At 47.0% G+C, this 17,404-nt stretch overlaps 1 protein-coding gene across 1 annotated transcript in view; it reads right to left on the reverse strand.

Annotated features, from left to right (window-relative positions):
* The window catches only part of LOC146861920 (maestro heat-like repeat-containing protein family member 2A), a 141,258-nt gene that overhangs the window by 107,651 nt on the left and 16,203 nt on the right, over positions 1-17,404 (reverse strand). The window contains exons 3-5 of the mRNA XM_085643210.1: positions 8,386-8,484; positions 6,685-6,806; positions 5,479-5,625 (exon numbers count right to left, since the gene is read on the reverse strand). Of these exons, the coding sequence (XP_085499336.1) occupies positions 5,479-5,499 (21 nt within the window). The 5' untranslated portion in view covers positions 5,500-5,625; positions 6,685-6,806; positions 8,386-8,484. The remainder of the gene's footprint in view (positions 1-5,478; positions 5,626-6,684; positions 6,807-8,385; positions 8,485-17,404) is intronic.

The raw sequence follows: 17,404 nt of genomic DNA on the forward strand, positions 1-17,404 counted from the left end.
CGACGGCGCGCGGTGACCCTATACTCACTCTGGTAGAGGAAGGGGGGGTCCCGGTCTATTCCCAGGTGGGGATAAATACGCGGTTCGCCAGCTATTATGCTGGGTTATATGATAGTACTATGGAGCGGGAACCGGAGGGCCTTGTTGATTTTCTGTTGGCAGCCCGCCTGCCTCGACTGGACCCGGACGCTGGAAAGGGCCTTGGGGGCGCGATTTCGCTGAGCGAAATCCGAGTGGCAATTAGGCATATGGCTCGTCGAAAGACCCCGGGAGCGGATGGCTTGCCTGTCGAGTTTTATGCGGCCTACCCAGATCTGTTGGCACAGCAGCTGCAGGCCCTATATAGCGAGGCATGGGGGTTGGGGCAGTTGCCCGCCTCTGCTCGGGAGGCGATCGTGATACCTTTACTGAAACCCGGTGGGGAAGCGGGTGCGCGCACAGCATACCGCCCGCTCTCTATGCTGACGGTGGACTACAAGATTCTGAGTAGAATTTTGGCGTCGCGCCTCTTGACCCACATGACTGCCTTGATCCACCCGGATCAGGCGGGCTTCATTCCTCGGCGCAGCACAGCCACCTCCATTCGACGGTTGCTGCGGGTGATGGAACTGGACCGGGATGAATACCCGGAGGCCTGCACATTGTCGGTCGACTTAGAAAAGGCCTTCGATAGTGTGGAGTGGCCATATTTGTATCGAGTGCTGCGGGAGTTCGGCTTGGGGGAGGACTTTGTACGTTGGACCGCCTTGTTGTATAGCGGGGCCACGGCCCGGGTGAAGACGGGGACTACCATCTCGGCCTCCTACCATGTGCGAAGGGGGACGAGGCAGGGCTGTTCCCTATCCCCCTTGTTGTTCGCGCTGGCAGTTGAACCGCTGGCCGCTCACGCCCGACAGGGGGGTGCTTATTCCGGAGTCTCCCTGAGGGGGGACGCCCACTACATCTCCCTGTATGCAGACGACCTGCTGTTGTTTTTGAGGGACGCGACTGATGCGTTACGGGGAGCGGTCGCCCTGTTGAAGGAGTTCGGTCGCATGTCTGGACTGAAGGTCAATTGGGGTAAGACGTGTTTGTTTCCGTTGTCGCAGGGCGGCGGGACACCGCAGACGGCGGGAAATATCCGCTGGGAGGGCAGCTGCTTGCGCTACCTGGGGATTAACATTTATCATACCCAGGCAGATTTGTTGGAGGGGAATGTTGGCAGGGCGCTTCGGGGTCTGCGGGGTAGCATGGGATTTTGGAGTACACTCCCGCTCTCATGTGCCGGGAGGGTGGCGTTGCTGAAAATGGTGGCGCTGCCACGCCTTCTTTATTTTTTCCGCACACTTCCTATATGGATCCCAGTGTCGTATTTCCCGCGATTACGGGCACTTTCGACAGGTTTCATTTGGGGGTCGGGAAGGCGGCGGGTGGCGCTGGCCACGTTGCGGCGGCCACGAGCGGAGGGGGGCCTGGCAGCCCCCGACTTTGAATGGTACTATTTGGCGGCCCAGCTTCAGTGGCTCACGCAGGCAGTGGCCCGGGAGTATAGAGGCCCAGAGGGCCCACAGGACAGGTTGATCCCACGGCATGTGCTGGCCTTTATGGTTCTCCAGCAGCGACTGGATTTGACTCAGCTGACCCTGGAGGAGCACACCCTCCGGCAGTGCTGGAATAGGTGCCAGAGGCGGGCAGCTATAGTCCGCCCGTACGCTCCGGAAATCCCCCTTGGGATGTGTACAGCGCTCCCACATGGGGGTGATTGGTCGGGGCTAGCGAATTGGGAGGAGCTGGGAGTACAGATGGTAGGGGACCTATTCCGGGACGGTGTGTTATTACCCTTCCAGGACTTACAGGACGCCTACGGGCTCCCGCAGGGGGATTTTCTGCTCCATGCGGCATTGGTGGCGAGCATCCAGAAGCATTGGAATATGGGGCTGTCGGAACCCCCGACCGCGGCGTGTTGTCAATATGTCGTGATGGCGGCAGGGACGACCAAAGCCATTACATGCCTATACCGCAGATTGTCGACGGAGGGCTTGCAACCTCTGGCCGCTCTGCGGGAAAAGTGGGAAACGGACCTCGGGAAAACGATACCGGAGACCACGTGGTCCACGCTGGTGCGGAGGGCCTGGAAGGGAACTCGGAACGCACGGTTCCAGTTAGTTCAGTTTTTCACGTTACATAGGGCGTATATGACGCCGGCCAAGGTCTTGCAATACTTTGGTGGAACACAATCTCCATGCCCTCGGTGTGGGGGAGAGGGGGCAGATTTTCGCCACATGTTTTGGGCCTGTCCGCAGTTGGGCGATTATTGGGCTGAGATAGTGGACTGCCTGAATCAGGTGACAGACCGCTCTATCACTCCAGAGATGGGGACTTGCTTGTTGCTATGGTTTCCCCACACCCGCCGTACGAAGGTCACTAGCAGGTTCTATGATCTGGGGCTGATATTAGCTAAGAGAGAATTGACCCTGCACTGGAAATCCCGGGGGGGGCCTAGCTACGTGCGGTGGAGGGCAGCACTAGTGAGATGGGCGGGAGCGGAGGGTACGCTCCGGGTGCAGGTGGCACTGAGGAGTGACGATGAGAAAGCGTTAGCGACGGCCAGGGCAAGGGAAGCGTTGGTAGTTCAGCTCCAGGGGCTGATATCTGAGGTGGGGGAAGGAGGGAGCACTTCGGATCGGCAAGAGGCGAGGGGAACTGGGGAATGAGATGAGATGGAAATGAAGGAGGTCCCCAGGCATATACCGGAGGCCTGGACAAGAGGGATGATTTGTTTACGCAGAGAGGGGGTGAGCAACTGTAAATGAACTCCTTGGAAGGGGGGGCACATCGGGGGAGAAGTAGGGGGCAGAAGCGCACTGACATGGGGGTGGGGGGGGGAGGGGACGAGTTGGGGTTGGGAGGGAAGATACTCTTAATGAACACGGGGACCCGTGATGTAATGAACAGTCATTGTTGATTTGGAAAATAATAAAAAATGTTTCAACAAAATCAGGTTCTAAGCTCGCCGTGCTTACCCCCCTGCCCCCGCTCTGTCCTAAAAGTGATCATATGGTTCAAATCTCGCCATGCTTACCCCCTGCCTCCCGCTCTGTCCTAAAACAGATCATCCGGTTCAAAGCTCGCCGGGCTTACCCCCTGCCCCCGCTCTGTCCTAACACTTATCATCATGTTCAAAGCTCGCCGTGCTTACCCCCCCTCCCACCCGCGCTGTCCTAATACTTATCATCAGGTTCAAAGCTCGCCGTGCTTACCCCCTCTGCCCCCGCTCTGTCCTAACACTTATCATCAGGTTCAAATCTCGCCGTACTTACCCCCCTGCCCCCGCGCTGTCCTAACACTTATCATCAGGTTCAAAGCTCGCCGCGCTTATCCCCCTGCCCCCCGCTCTGTCCTAACACTTATCATCAGGTTCAAAGCTCGCCATGCTTACTCTCTGCCCCCGCTCTGTCGTAAACCAGATCATCCGGTTCAAAGCTCGCCGATCATACTCCTCTGCCCCCGCTCTGTCCTAACACTTATCATCAGGTTCAAAGCTCGCCATGCTTACCCCCCTGCCCCCGCTCTGTCCTAACACTTATCATCAGGTTCAAAGCTCGCCGTGCTTACCCCCTCTGCCCCCGCTCTGTCCTAACACTTATCATCAGGTTCAAAGCTCGCCGTGCTTACCCCCCTGCCACTTGCTCTGTCCTAACACTTATCATCAGGTTCAAAGCTCGCCGTGCTTACCCCCTCAGCCCCCGCTCTGTCCTAACACTTATCATCAGGTTCAAAGCTCGCCGTGCTTACCCCCTCTGCCCCCGCTCTGTCCTAACACTTATCATCAGGTTCAAAGCTCGCCGTGCTTACCCCCCTGCCACTTGCTCTGTCCTAACACTTATCATCAGGTTCAAAGCTCGCCGTGCTTACCCCCCTGCCCCGCTCTGTCCTAACACTTATCATCAGGTTCAAAGCTCGACATGCTTACCCCCTCTCCCCCCCTGCTCTGTCCTAACACTTATCATCAGGTTCAAAGCTCGCCATGCTTACCCCCCTGCCCTCCGCTCTGTCCTAACACTTATCATCAGGTTGAAAGCTCGCCGTGCTTACCCCCCTGCCCCCCGCTCTGTCCTAACACTTATCATCAGGTTCAAAGCTGGTAGTGCTTACCCCCTGTGCCCTCGCTCTGTCCTAACACTTATCATCAGGATCAAAGCTCGCTGTGCATATCCCCCTGTCCCCCGCACTGTCCTAACACTTATCATCAGGTTCAAAGCTGACCGTGCTTACCCCCCTGCCCCACGCACTGTCCTAACACTTATCAGGTTCAAAGCTCGCCGTTATACAGCACAATATCCTTGGTGATACAACATCAACTGTTGCATGGCTAAACACTTATAATGTCCCAAAAGCGAGACATATTGGCTATGCCAATGCTCGTTTTATATGTAAGGGATATTGCCTTATCTAGCATAGGGTCAAGGAGGAGTCAATTTTTAAGTGGAGTGTATTCCGGCAGCGGAGTCCCTTCTTTTATGTGACAATGTAGTGCATGTTGCAACTGCAAATAGTGAAAGTGTTCAGTGGATTGCATCTGAAATTCTTCCTGTAACCTGTCAAATGTTAACATTTCCCCCTTTTTCCAGATGTCTCCCAGGAGGTCAATACCGATGGCACTCCAGCCGCGGAAGCCCTTCAGTCTACCAACCTCGCTCAGCAAATTACTCTCCCATAGGGGGGTCTGTTCAGTCAGTCGAGCTTCCCACCCAGTCATTTTTGTAGCCTTCTGCCAGGCCATGACCACGGTCTGAGTGTGTGGTGGGAGAGACAAGACCTTTCGCCTACCCCCATATAAAACAGATAGAAAGCCGCCCTCGCCCATAGCATGGTGATCAATCCGGAAGGCCGGTTGGTCAAGATTTTTCCTTTATTTATCCCGATTTCATATGTGACAAATAAAAATGCAAGTTTTGCTTCTCAAACTGTCATCACACATTGTGTACAAATCAGAATTTAGCTGGTTCAGTATTTAGAATGAATGCTTGAAAAATTATATTCGCCATAATGCCTTCATCTTTCCACACAATACACCAGCTCAAAGCTAAAAAAAATAATTATCAGGGGTGAATGTGTCAAATAGTGGGGAATTACAGTCTGAATTGATGTGGTATTTCTATTTCTCACGGGTACCTTAGGGGCAAACTTGGAATCATACATTTTTTCCTGTAACTCAAAATTACTGATACTCAGAACATTGGTAGTGTCAGGTGTGGAATACTAATATGTTGGCCCAAAGTGCACATGATGGAGGCCTGAACCATTGCACAACTCCACCTGTGATGTAACTGACTCACCAATGGAAGTCTTTAGTTCTGTATTTGGTCCTCATTTCTCAATAATTTATTATTTCATTGAAGCTAATCTCTCACTATGGGATAGGGTGCTCATTATGAGCGGATCACTTGGGGTTGGTTGCAGTGGAGGGCATGGACAGCAAATGGAAGTCACACTCACCTTGAGCAAACAAAATGCCATATCAGCAGGAAGCTAGGGTTGGAGGCTTTCAACCTCTTTAATCAACCACGGAAGCTCTTCATCTAGTTGCTCCTCTGACAGGACCGAGGCCAAATGTCCCAGAGTGGTGATAACCTGCCCCCAGACCTGTTAAGATAAATTACACCTGGTTCTCAGTCCCACACACTAAACATTAACTACTAAGAAAACATGAGCCACATGTGGAAGTAGATGGTTCCCTGGAGAGGCAGCTGCACTTGACACCTGTTCTCCAGGAAGTGGTTTGCCATGCAAAGGCAGAGGCTTGTTTTTACTGGCAGTATAAAAAATTAGACAAAACTGATTCTGGAAACTAGAAATCTTATCCATGAATTTGTTTCCACAAATATTACAAATAAATTATAATCTCAAGTTGTTATATTTATCCTGATTAATGCATTTATTAACAGAGTAATTACCTCCAATTCTTTTGTTATTATTGCATAGACCCTTGGGTTCGCCACCATACCCTTCCTAGTCTGCATCCCTCACAACCCTCTCTTGTCTTATTTGGATAAGAGTCCTATATCCACTCTCTCTGTTTTCTCCCTCTCCTCCACTTTCGTATTATATATGTTTCCCCTACCCCCACCATGTCTCTCACCTGTTTTCAACAATTTCTACTCCCCTACTTAAGTCATCCCTTACCCGAAGCCCTTCACTACCACTCCTGCCATTAATCCTCACTACCACTTTAAATCTGTATTTTATCCCAATACCCATTGTTCTCCTTGCCTCCTGTTCATGTTAAGATTGTGGTAGATATAAAAAAGAGACTCCTGCAACTCCTATTTTATTAAATTACTCTAGAATCTCACTCTGTCACTTTCTTTTTCAAAAATACTTATTACACTTACTGTTCCTTAATACTTAAGTATTATAACATGGTTTAGCTTTGATTTTGTTTTATATATCTGCCCGATTTGCATTGGATACTTGGTATGGTACAATACAGGTTTTTACACATTTTAGTCATCTACAAGAATAGAGATCACAAGTCTGGATCAAGAGAAGGAATTACATGTTGTTTGTATTTCATCAAATGAAGTGCATATGCAAAGGCAGAGGGAGGGGCAGTCTTGTGTATGAATCAGTCATCTCACAAAATGGTACAGCTCTAATCCATCATCCTCTGCGCTCTGTTCTATCCCCACTTTTCCAACTCACCTCCTGGAGACTGGGGATGGTTTCAAGAAGAAACACCTTACAGGCTGAGTAGGCTTCAAAGAAAAGAGCGACTAGTGGAGCCTCTACAGTGGGAGCAAACTGGCCTGCTAACATCTCAATGACTGCAAAAAATAAAAAAATCACAGTTAAAGTTCAAAGGCTTAAGTGTTGCATTTCTTTGCACATTTACCACCTTGCCTGGTAGGACATACTGAACAAAAACAGTGCAATGTGTCTGCTGACAGCAAATGATTTTTCGCAGGTATTAGACGCAATTCACATAGGTTTTCTCTGACTCTCATGCGTCATGTAATGGCATCCATTTCAGTCCTGCATCCTATTGCATTTTTGTAGCATTCTGGACTCTAGCCATTTCATGGTAATAATTCCACATTACTGCAACTCACTGTATTGAACTCAAAAGAATGAAAGGACGTATATGTATCACCAGGATGCTTTCTACTTAAAATTTGCAACAAAGTAATTCCATTTTGCACGGTTTTGTTGTCTGTGAAATAAGATTGGAGAAATTAGATTCTGCACAAGATAATATTGTATGAAGATATTGGCCCTCTGGGCAACATAACAAAAAAGTGTATGAAAAATATCAAATATGATGCATCAAAACATTCCTTATTACTAATTTTGTGAATCATTTTATGTGGTATAGAAGTGCTGGTTCGGCTATCACCAGAGTAAAAAAGTGGTGTAATGGTTTTTCACTATTTTGCTCCTCAGTAAGGAAGAAACTGAACCGATGTAATCTCACACATCTGAATAAACACTGATTCTCTCAATTTCCTCTTTTAAACAGAGCAAAAAGTGTGAAATCACATTTCACTTTTTCTGTCCTATTTTTGTAATTGTTAAGTTGGGAGCAAATCTAGCTTCGTTCATTCTCTATTGTTCAAGTGGCAAAAATGGAAAAAACATATGAACTCCATGATTTGCACCAGTCAAAACCTTTACTTAATATGGTGCTTAGTTTGCAGTTGTGCGAGCCATAGGTTGCAACAAGATGTCTGTGCCATTGAAATTAGCAAATACCTCTTGAAAATTATGAAAGGTTTCTACAGGTTTTAATGCTCCTCTTCCTATGGAGGTAATTTCACAACTTAAGATCTGATTTTGAGTTTGTCAGATGGGTATCCCGTCACAAACGTGATGGAGAACCGGTCCGTCTAATTACAGGTACAAGTGGATATAAAGGACTTGTAATAAGTCAGCGGGAACAGACGTCAAGTTTGCAATGGAGCAATTCGTTCGCCAAACTCTAAATCAGGCCCTTAGACTTTTGTTACTAAAAAGAATAGGTTGCTTCTTGGAGGTATATTCTTGAGACAAGAGATATGTTCCACTCATGACATGGCAAACTTGACACAGCAGCTCAGCATGCAAGTTCAATTGGCAGATGTACTAGAAAGTAGTGGAGTTACACTTTATGCAAACCAATGCTGCAGTTGAATTCTGATTTGGGCCACAAATGAGAGTTCAATGCAGGTAAGTTATCAGTTGTTGAAAACTATGGGATGAATATGGACTGTTATTCTCTGCACCAATCAGACATAAGAATTTGCATCTCTTTGCATGAAGGGTGTTTTCGGGTTATGTTACAAAAGGGAACTTAATAAAGGTGTCCTTTCCCCACACTCCCCCAACCATCAAACAGAACCCCACCCTTCCACCAGCGCAAGTACACACCAAGGCTAAACCAAAATTTTTGGTTGACAGTAGAAGCGGTCTTCATTACAGGATAGAACGTTGTGAGAATCAGACCTAGATGTGGTTCAATTTCTGGTCCTGCAAGATAAATAAAAATAAAAAAATGTATTAAAAGATAGACGGATACCAACTGAAAATAACGAGTTTGCTGCAAAGCTCCTGTATTTGATATGATGCATATTGTTGAATAACTTGATGCATGGCTTTCTAAATTTTCCACTCAGCAGCAAATGAAACTTCAAACCTCCAAGGTAAAAGGGAACCAGATTTCACCAGATTTGATATAGGGAAATGGGTGTCTTACTTTTTTGACAAAATGACTGCAACTCCTTTTTAACATGGCTCACACAAGTAAGACCTAACTACAATTTTTGAATCTTGGTGCAGTTGATGCATTTCTGCATCAACAGCAAAGTTTATACTAACTTTTCAGGAGAAAGCAAGTAGGGCATTTAACCAAAACAATGCTCCAGGCAATACATCTTTTTACAGCTCACATAAGGCAATCAGCCTCCATCAGTAAGCGGAAAAGAAAGTGTCACATTGTCTTTTCCCTGGATTCCCTGGATTCATTTGCACCTTTTTATAATGGTGATGAAGGAGTGCGGAATTATATCAAGGTTGCTGCATTTTTACAGAAATCCAAAATCCTTGTACGAAGAAAGGCTTATAGTTGAGTAGTTAGTTGGTGTAGAGCTGTTTTAGTTTTTAACTGTTTTTTAGCAAGAGACATAATGAAACAACACCTGTAAGGACATCTTGGTGCTGGTATGAGGTGCTAAAATGTGAATCTTCAATGTGAAATGACTACGAACGGCAACAAATCTAAAACAATATGTATCATTTTAACATAATAACCAAAATAGCAGCAATATATGTGTGTCCTACAAAAGTTGCTGTCGGTGGACCTATATTTAAGATGAAACCATTCACTGCTAAGGCCTCTTGCTGGAGTTCCATATTTGAAGCCTCCTGAAGGAATTAGCACTGAGATGTTTGTTTCTTTAATGAGCACTGTCCGGAAAGCAATCATCTTAGACCTGATTTGCATACCCATTATGACATTGGGTCGCAACTGATAGTGTTGCTGTTTTATTTTCTTCCTGCTCATTGTCAATTTCCTCACCATTTAAGTGTTTCAACTGTGTGGGTTGAAATGACAAAGTAATTGGCTTCTATTCTCAATGCCACCATTTGTTTGAAATATATGTAGAAAAGAACTTAAATATACCCTGTGTGGCTTCTTTCCACATTGAACATGCAATGCTAGTGATTGACCACCCACTTTCAATCACCACTGTACAATGCATAAATCCACCATACTGTCATATTAAGGGACCAGAAAGAACAAGCCAACATCTGTTAGGGCATGCTTCAAAGCCAACTATGTGTGTATCTGAGTGGTGTGATGACATGAGCCATAGTCAGATAAAACTATCTGCAGCCAGACCTAAAAGCAATGTAGAATCCGGTAGATTTCCACAGGTCACAGTGTTCCACAACAGCATAGCATTTTTGAAATTACTGTATAGAATTGTCATTTGATGTATGGCCCAAAACACAATCTCCTCTGGAATCGAAGGCACCATAAATAGATTTACAATCCTAGAAGATATTGACCGTGGTATCCACTTGGTAAGAGCAATTTGACACATTAGAGCCATCCTTTCAAGTTCAGTATTATTCTCCTAAATATGTAGAAACAATAAATATTGGTAATTTGAATGATTTATGACAAACAAGAGGAGACAAACAAATCTAAAACAAGCATTAAGTACAAAGTATCAGGTATGCAGACGATATTGTGAAACAGGAGATGCCTAAACACATCATTAAGGGCCTGATTATGAGTTTGGCGGATGGGATACTCTGTCATAAACATGGCGGATATGCCGTCAGCCATATTACAAGTTCCATAGGATACAATGGAATTGTAATACGGCGGACACATATCCCTCATGTTTGTAACAGAGTAACGCTGACTACCAAACACTTAATCAGGCCCTGAAACTCAATCAACAATAAGATAGAACCAGAGCAGATAAGAGAAATGTATTCACTCCTAGGAATAGACCAAGTAGAACCACGAGTTTCCAAAACAGACGGAGCACCAGCAGCAAGGATGTTTACAGGATAAAAATGGGTCATATATAAAATTATAAATATAGTGGTGCACCCAATACATGAATAAAAAGTCCATCACAATATCAGAAACTCTTGTCTCTTCTTTATTTCACATTCAAGATACTTTTAATTTGATCAATGTCTGTCTTTCTGCACTGCAGAGGTATCTAAAAGCGACTGATACCCTTTAGGGTGTGCACCAAATGTATTTCTAGGGACAGGCTGGGACGTGCAAGCTGTTTTACCTAGCTGCTTTCAGTATTTGTATGGGGCATATACAATAAGAAATAATTAATTGCATTTGGCTATTCTCTCGACCTTTATTGCCTTAGTGTTTTCTACTTATAAAATAGCTGTACTGTAGGGAGTGATTTTATTAAATATTGAACCTCTTTTCAACACAACAGAAAGACTGCAGTAGCTTTTGGATTGGAACAAAAAGTAAACTGGCTTTAAAATATTGAATGATTATTTTACCTATTTTAGGACTAACACAAATGTATTTCAAACACTCTTAAAAGGATGGACTGTTTTAGATAAAAATGCAGGGACAGGGAAAATCAACATAAAGCACCATGACAATAAATCAGAAGTACCTATAATAGTGTAATACATAAACTGCATCCTAATGACAATGTGGGGTATTACAAAAAAGGTCTACAATTGTTTCGTCTCTTTGTGTATCTTGCTAAAAACCTAACCTCTCTAGTGAAGTTCTGAACTCTCAGAGGCCAGAGATAGTGCAACAGTGAAACATGAGTGGCAATTCCAAGCTGCTGTTCTGTTTTGCACTGCCAGCATACAGGGCTGCATGTGGAGGTTCGTACAGTCCTTAACTCCATATTCCTTCAAGGAAATGCCTGGGTCTCTGAGACTCCAAGTGGCCCATACCAAAATGTGTCTAAGTAGTTGTGCTAGCTGTGCACCACTTCCCTTGAACATCTTCTGAGATCCAGTTTGCATTTGCCAGTGCTTGGTAATTTGACAGAAACACCTGGACAAAAGTGTTCGCTCATTTGTATGGGACTGAGCCTCCTAACAAATGCTGTAATGCATCATGACACAGTGTTGGGGTGAAATGAGTGTAAATACAATGCTTGTTACAAAATGACCCACACATGCCATGGCAGCCTCTGCTACAAACTAGTAGGGCCAAAGGGGAGCAAAACAAAGGAGCTAACACCACCAGCTCCTGTGCACTTTGCTAATCTAGTCCATGTTGTGAAATGAATGGAGATCCGATCTCTGTCCCCCTTTCTCTCTCTTTTCACTGTTTCTCACACACATAAACAACTACACACATAAACACGTACAGACATGCAGACCGATTTCTGTGTGCACGTCAGGCACTAAAATAGGCAATTCATTAAAAAAATATATAAATCAAGAGCTACAAGAGAGCTTAACCTTTGAATCTATAAGTTTGATACATACAGATTGAATCTATTTTGTGTTCTCAGCCCTTGCCTACATGTGGAATGTAAAGAAGAATTAGATTCTCGATGGCTCTACATTGCTACCTTTGTAAGATATTTAAGAAGTTCTTTAGGAGTAAAAATATGGAATTTGGGGTCTGATTTTTTGTTTGACAGATGAAGCAGTGTCCGTCAGGATGTCAGAGGACATTGCTTCCGCCATCCCAACGTTACTTTTAGAGATGACTTCCACAGCTTTCATCTCTGTACTTTGAAAGGAACCATTGTCACCATGGTTTCCTTCAAGGTACAAAAAGGTTGGTTGATGGCCATCCTCGGTTTGACAGCGTTTACCAAATATTTAACTTTTTGTTTTTCAGAAACTCCTGAAGCAGCAGTTTCTGAAAATCAGAAAACTGATGACCATCACGCTCTGGGAGTTTTCACGTAAGGTGTGTGGGTCATTATTGTTTTTTCTGTCCCTCACTGCCACGTTTTCCTTGCAGTGATGGACAAAAATAAATCATACAGTTTGCTCCAAATAGAGGGAGCATTGTGATGTTTTTATTTAAGACCATCAGAGTAGGCTTTCATCGACTGATCTAACAAGAAAACTACTGACAAAAAGGTTGTAGTCTGCCTATTTGTAAATGAGGCAGGCTGACAAAAGCTTGGTGGACAGGGTGCTCTGTCACATTTACAATGGTGTAACCTGTACCACGAACTTTAAATTGAGGGCTTAATATTTGTTATAGTTTTATTAAAGGCCTTGAAAAATATATAAAGAGGTGAAACAATCATAAACCTGAGTTTAAATCCACCGGTTTCTCACCTAGATATAATTTGAGTAACATATTGTTACAAAGAAATATTTACTTTGATGTATGCTCATTTATTTTTTAATTGATCTATGTATTTCTACCTTTTTTTGCATTAGTTGTGAAACAAACCTCTCTTTCTTTTACTGTCACAGTGCAGAAAAAAATAGTGTGACTAAAATGTGATTTTTTTTATATTTTTGCTGTTTAGTCAGATTATATTTTTCTAATGTGTAGGGTTTGTTAGATGTATTCATAATTCAAATCCTCTGAACATAATGTGCGAAAAATGAATTAAATAGTTTACTAAAATCACAACCAAGTATACCACTATTTTACAAAGGAATCAGAAATAAAGCAGAACAGTTGTATTAGTTGTATTTTGTGTGGGTATATGTGTGGGATGTTGTGTTTGAGACACGTGGTGTATAGAGTTTGTGAGACGTGTGATTTGTAGGGTGGTGAGAGTGACTGTGGTGGTGCAGGAGTTGTTGGTCAGTGTTAGACCTGTCAGCCCTTTGGGTGGCCCCTCCTCATCATTATTTATTTTGTTCCACTACTGCCTCAAACCCTGTTATAATTTCTCCTTTTTGGGAACCACCAGACTTTTTAGTGTTGATGCAGGGTCGGGGAGCCATTTTCCCTACCCCTGGAACTTCTGTCTGAGGGCCTGAGACACAAAATGGTGGCCATCCATTGTCACCTGTGACATAACCAAAACCTCCTGGAACATTCTAGAATCCTGGGATAGTGGGAGGCAGTTTAGAATGTTGGGAGGCCATCTCAGAGTGGCAGTTGGCAACTGACTGGAGAAGAGAGAGGACAGAGATAGAAGGAGGTCGGAGTAAGGCAGCAGAGGTGGAAACCAGTGCTTGGAGTGGGGTCCAGAAACCCACCCTTGATGCTAGTCCCTACTGACCAAGCCCAGCCTAAAGCCCTGTGTGGGACCAAGACCAGAAGAACCATCTTAAGGAACTGAACATTTGGAACAGGCCTTAAAGAGGAAGAACAGCAAGCTCCTGACCTGTTCAGCGGTGTCCTCCTGGAGTCCTGACGTCGAGAAGCCTGGAGACCTGGGGCCTGAGGTAAAGAAGCGGCGCTGACAGAAAGCAGACGTCGTACCCGGAGCCGCCAGAGGTCGAGTGAGGGCGCCGACGGAGGTCGTGGAGAGGCGCCGGAGGTCGAGTAGGGAGTCATCAGAGGTCGAGTGAGGGCGCCGACGGAGGTCGTGGAGAGGCGCCGGAGGTCGAGTAGAGAGTCACCCGAGGTCGAGGTGAGGCGTCGACGAGGGACAGAAGTCCGCCCACCGGAGTCGCCGGAAACGGAGGTGAAGTGCGACGGAGGTCGGGAGTGGAGATCGCACTCCGGAGACACCCGGAAGCGGGGAGACCGTGTCCCTGCGACACCGGAAGGCGACATCGAGTCGAGACCGCCCAGCGACATCGAGCCGAGGCCGCCCAGCGACATCGAGTCGAGACCGCCCAGCGACATCGAGTCGAGACCGCCCAGCGACATCGAGTCGAGACCGCCCAGCGACATCGAGTCGAGGCCGCCCAACGACATCGATCCGGAGCCGCCTCACAGCGTCGACACGGCGCCGAGCGGAGCCGAGCGGAGCCGATCATCGTGAAAAGGACAGTAAGTGGTAGAGGGGGCGTCTGAGGCCCCGTGGAGCCCTAAAAGACCATCCTAGGGGTAAAGGGGTGTTAGGACCAGCCTGGGAGTGCCAGGGGTGAACTGAGACTGGTACAGTGACCTCCGTAAAGAGCTGTGTAGTTTGGAGGGCCAGATCTTTAGGTTACCCTTGTTCTGCCTCAGCTTAGGCCCCAGCCTTGACCAATCTAGGTGGGACACCCCCCATGCCATCCAACTGACCATAAGCTGTGTATGGGCAAAGTAAGACCAAGTGACCTCATGAAAATGATCTGAACTGTAATTGTCATTGATTGCTTTACCTTATTTATTGAAGGTGCTTTATTTATTGTCTTCCACTAATTTATTCTTGCACTGTATTTATTGTCTGACTGTATTTATTTGCCGTCTGTATTTATTGCACATCTATTTATTCTTTGCTTAATGATGACCTGAACCTATTTGTTGAAATTCCAAAGTAGCATTGTTTATTTGACCTGCTCTTTTGAAGGAAAATCCTATTGTATTGTATTAATTATGTGAAGCCTGCAACTAAGAGAAAATAAGATAAAGACATATATATTTTCAACTTGACTTCCATAATTTTTACGGTGTAGTGTCGTTTTTGGAACGGATGAACGCATGGTTATTGTAAGGGTGTGACGTACGCTTAACACGGTGCCTGACCCCCAACCGCTCGAGCCAAGCTACCACTGTGCTGGGAACCTGGTGACTGCTAACCCGGTTGCCCGGTTTCCAACATAAAATTGGTGTTCAGTGGTGGGATAGAGCTGTGCTTGCGTCTACTCGACAATAACTTTGGGTAGTCCATATGCCTACACCGGGAGTTTTCTCCAAGCGGACTTCCTGATTTTGAGTTTTGTTTTTTCTAAATTTACTTCTGGTGGTGGGAGGAGGTATTACAAAAGGTACCCCCCTGCATAGCTTCTGTAAGCAACTGTCTTCTATCCTGAGTGGGCAAAATGGAGTTTGTGTTGGAGGATGTGGAAACTTACACTGTGGCCCAACTCAGAGAGTTTTGTCAGCAAGAGGGGGTGTTTTGTCCCCAAGGAGCAAAGAAGGGTGAGCTCCAGACCAGCTTGAGGGCTTGGGGGGAGGCAGGAAAGTAAGGTTGAGAAGGAGGACAGGGATGGAGAGCCTGACAGCGAGGGGGCTGGTTTGAACCAATCTGAGGTGGGGAACCTATTAGCGGGGCCCAGAACACTTTCAAGGAAGGGCAGCAGTGTCTCTAGCAACGGCTTATTAGAAGCAGAATTAACTGACCGGAGGGAGAAAAGACAGCTCACCTGGGAGTTGGCGAAGCTGGAGAAAGAAAAGGAGGAACGGAGGATGGGTCACGAGTTGAGGCTCAGGGAGATAGATCTCCAGATCCTACGGGTCGGGGCACACACTGTTCCTAATGGTGGCAGCGAAGAAAGAGAAATCACCAGGGAACCCAAACCCTATTTGCCAAAAGACATAGTAGCCAGCTATAGTGCGGGAGATGACATCGCCAAGTGGCTAGCGGCCTATGAGGTCTCTTTAAGAGTCCATGGGGTTCCAGAGAAATATTGGGGAGGGGGATTGTATAAATACATGCCTCCAGCTGGCAGGGATACATTATTGGCCCAGGAGCATGATGAGCAGACACTCTACCCCACCATGAAAGTGGCGCTCGTGTGGAAGTTTGGACTAACACCCGAGAAGTACAGACAGAAGTTCCAGGGTAGCCACAAACTGGGCACACAGAATTGGGTGGATTTCCTGGACTATGCAAAGAAGGCATTAGAGGGTTGGATACAGGGCAGCGAGGTGAGGGACTACGAGGGGTTGTTTGATTTGATGTTGAAGGAACACCTGCTCGAAAAATGTTTCCCCGAACTGCGTCAACACCTGGTGGATAGCAAGCTGACCAATCCCCGGAAGCTTGCTGAGGAGGCGGACATTTGGGCTAGTACCCGGGTGTCCACAAGGGGGACTGGAGGGGGCTCTCAAAAGACCGGACAGGGCGCCCCCCAGAAGAAAGAGGGAGGGGAAAAGAAAACGGAGTTCTCTAAAGGCCCCCAAAATAGTTTCCAAGGGAACGGGATTCACCCCTAGGGCTAACCCACCCAGAAACCCTAATCCTGGCCAGAGTCAGCAGCCAAGGGTTGTCCATTGCTTCGAGTGCGGTGGTGTCGGACACTATAAGGGAGATGTGAAGTGCCCGAAAAGATCACCCCCTCCCATCGGAGGAAAGGCCCCCGGAGTAGCTAGTGTAGTGCTCGGGGAGGAGATGCCTTTAGATAAGGGAAGGGAGTGGGTGGGTGTCACCTTAGTGTCCCTGGGAGAACGGGAGATGGTTCCTAAAATCCAGGTGCCCGCAAATACCACAAAGTATGGGCAGTGGGTCACCATCAACGGCCAAAGAGGGGAGGCTCTGAGAGACACAGGAGCCAGTATGACTATGGTACGTAGGCAACTGGTGTCTCCAGAGCAGGTGATTCCCCATGTACTCCACCCTGCCGCGATGGCCGACGGCAGAATGGGCCACTATCCGGTGGCCGAGGTTCCATTTGAATGGGAAGGGGTTGCAGGGTTGCTTCGAGTTGCCGTAAGCCCTGCCGTGCCAGTCGATTGTCTGCTGGGGAATGACATGGAGCATAATGCTTGGAAGGAGGTGGAATACCGGACTCATGCTGAGATGCTGGGTACACCTGACTGGGCCTGTGTCAGCACAGGGTCTGCGACTACCCGGAGGGGGAGTTCGTTTAGGCGGGAGCCTGGAACAAAGGCACCGCCGGCTGCCGACCAAGGGAAGAACCGAGGGCAGGAGGAGCCTGCCTCGGCATCCGCGCCCCGTGTGACGGATAGGCCACCGGAGGTGGTGGACCAGGAGTCCGCGGAGGGGGATGTTACCGAACTGGAGAACCTACCCATCCCGGCCGAGTGGCACGTGGAGGGAGGGCCGACCAGGGAGGAATTCTGCAAGGGCCAGAGGGAGTGTCCTACCCTTGAGGGACTGAGGCG

This window comes from Triturus cristatus, chromosome 2_2 (genome assembly GCF_964204655.1).
Source record: "Triturus cristatus chromosome 2_2, aTriCri1.1, whole genome shotgun sequence".
Classification (NCBI taxonomy): domain Eukaryota; kingdom Metazoa; phylum Chordata; class Amphibia; order Caudata; family Salamandridae; genus Triturus; species Triturus cristatus.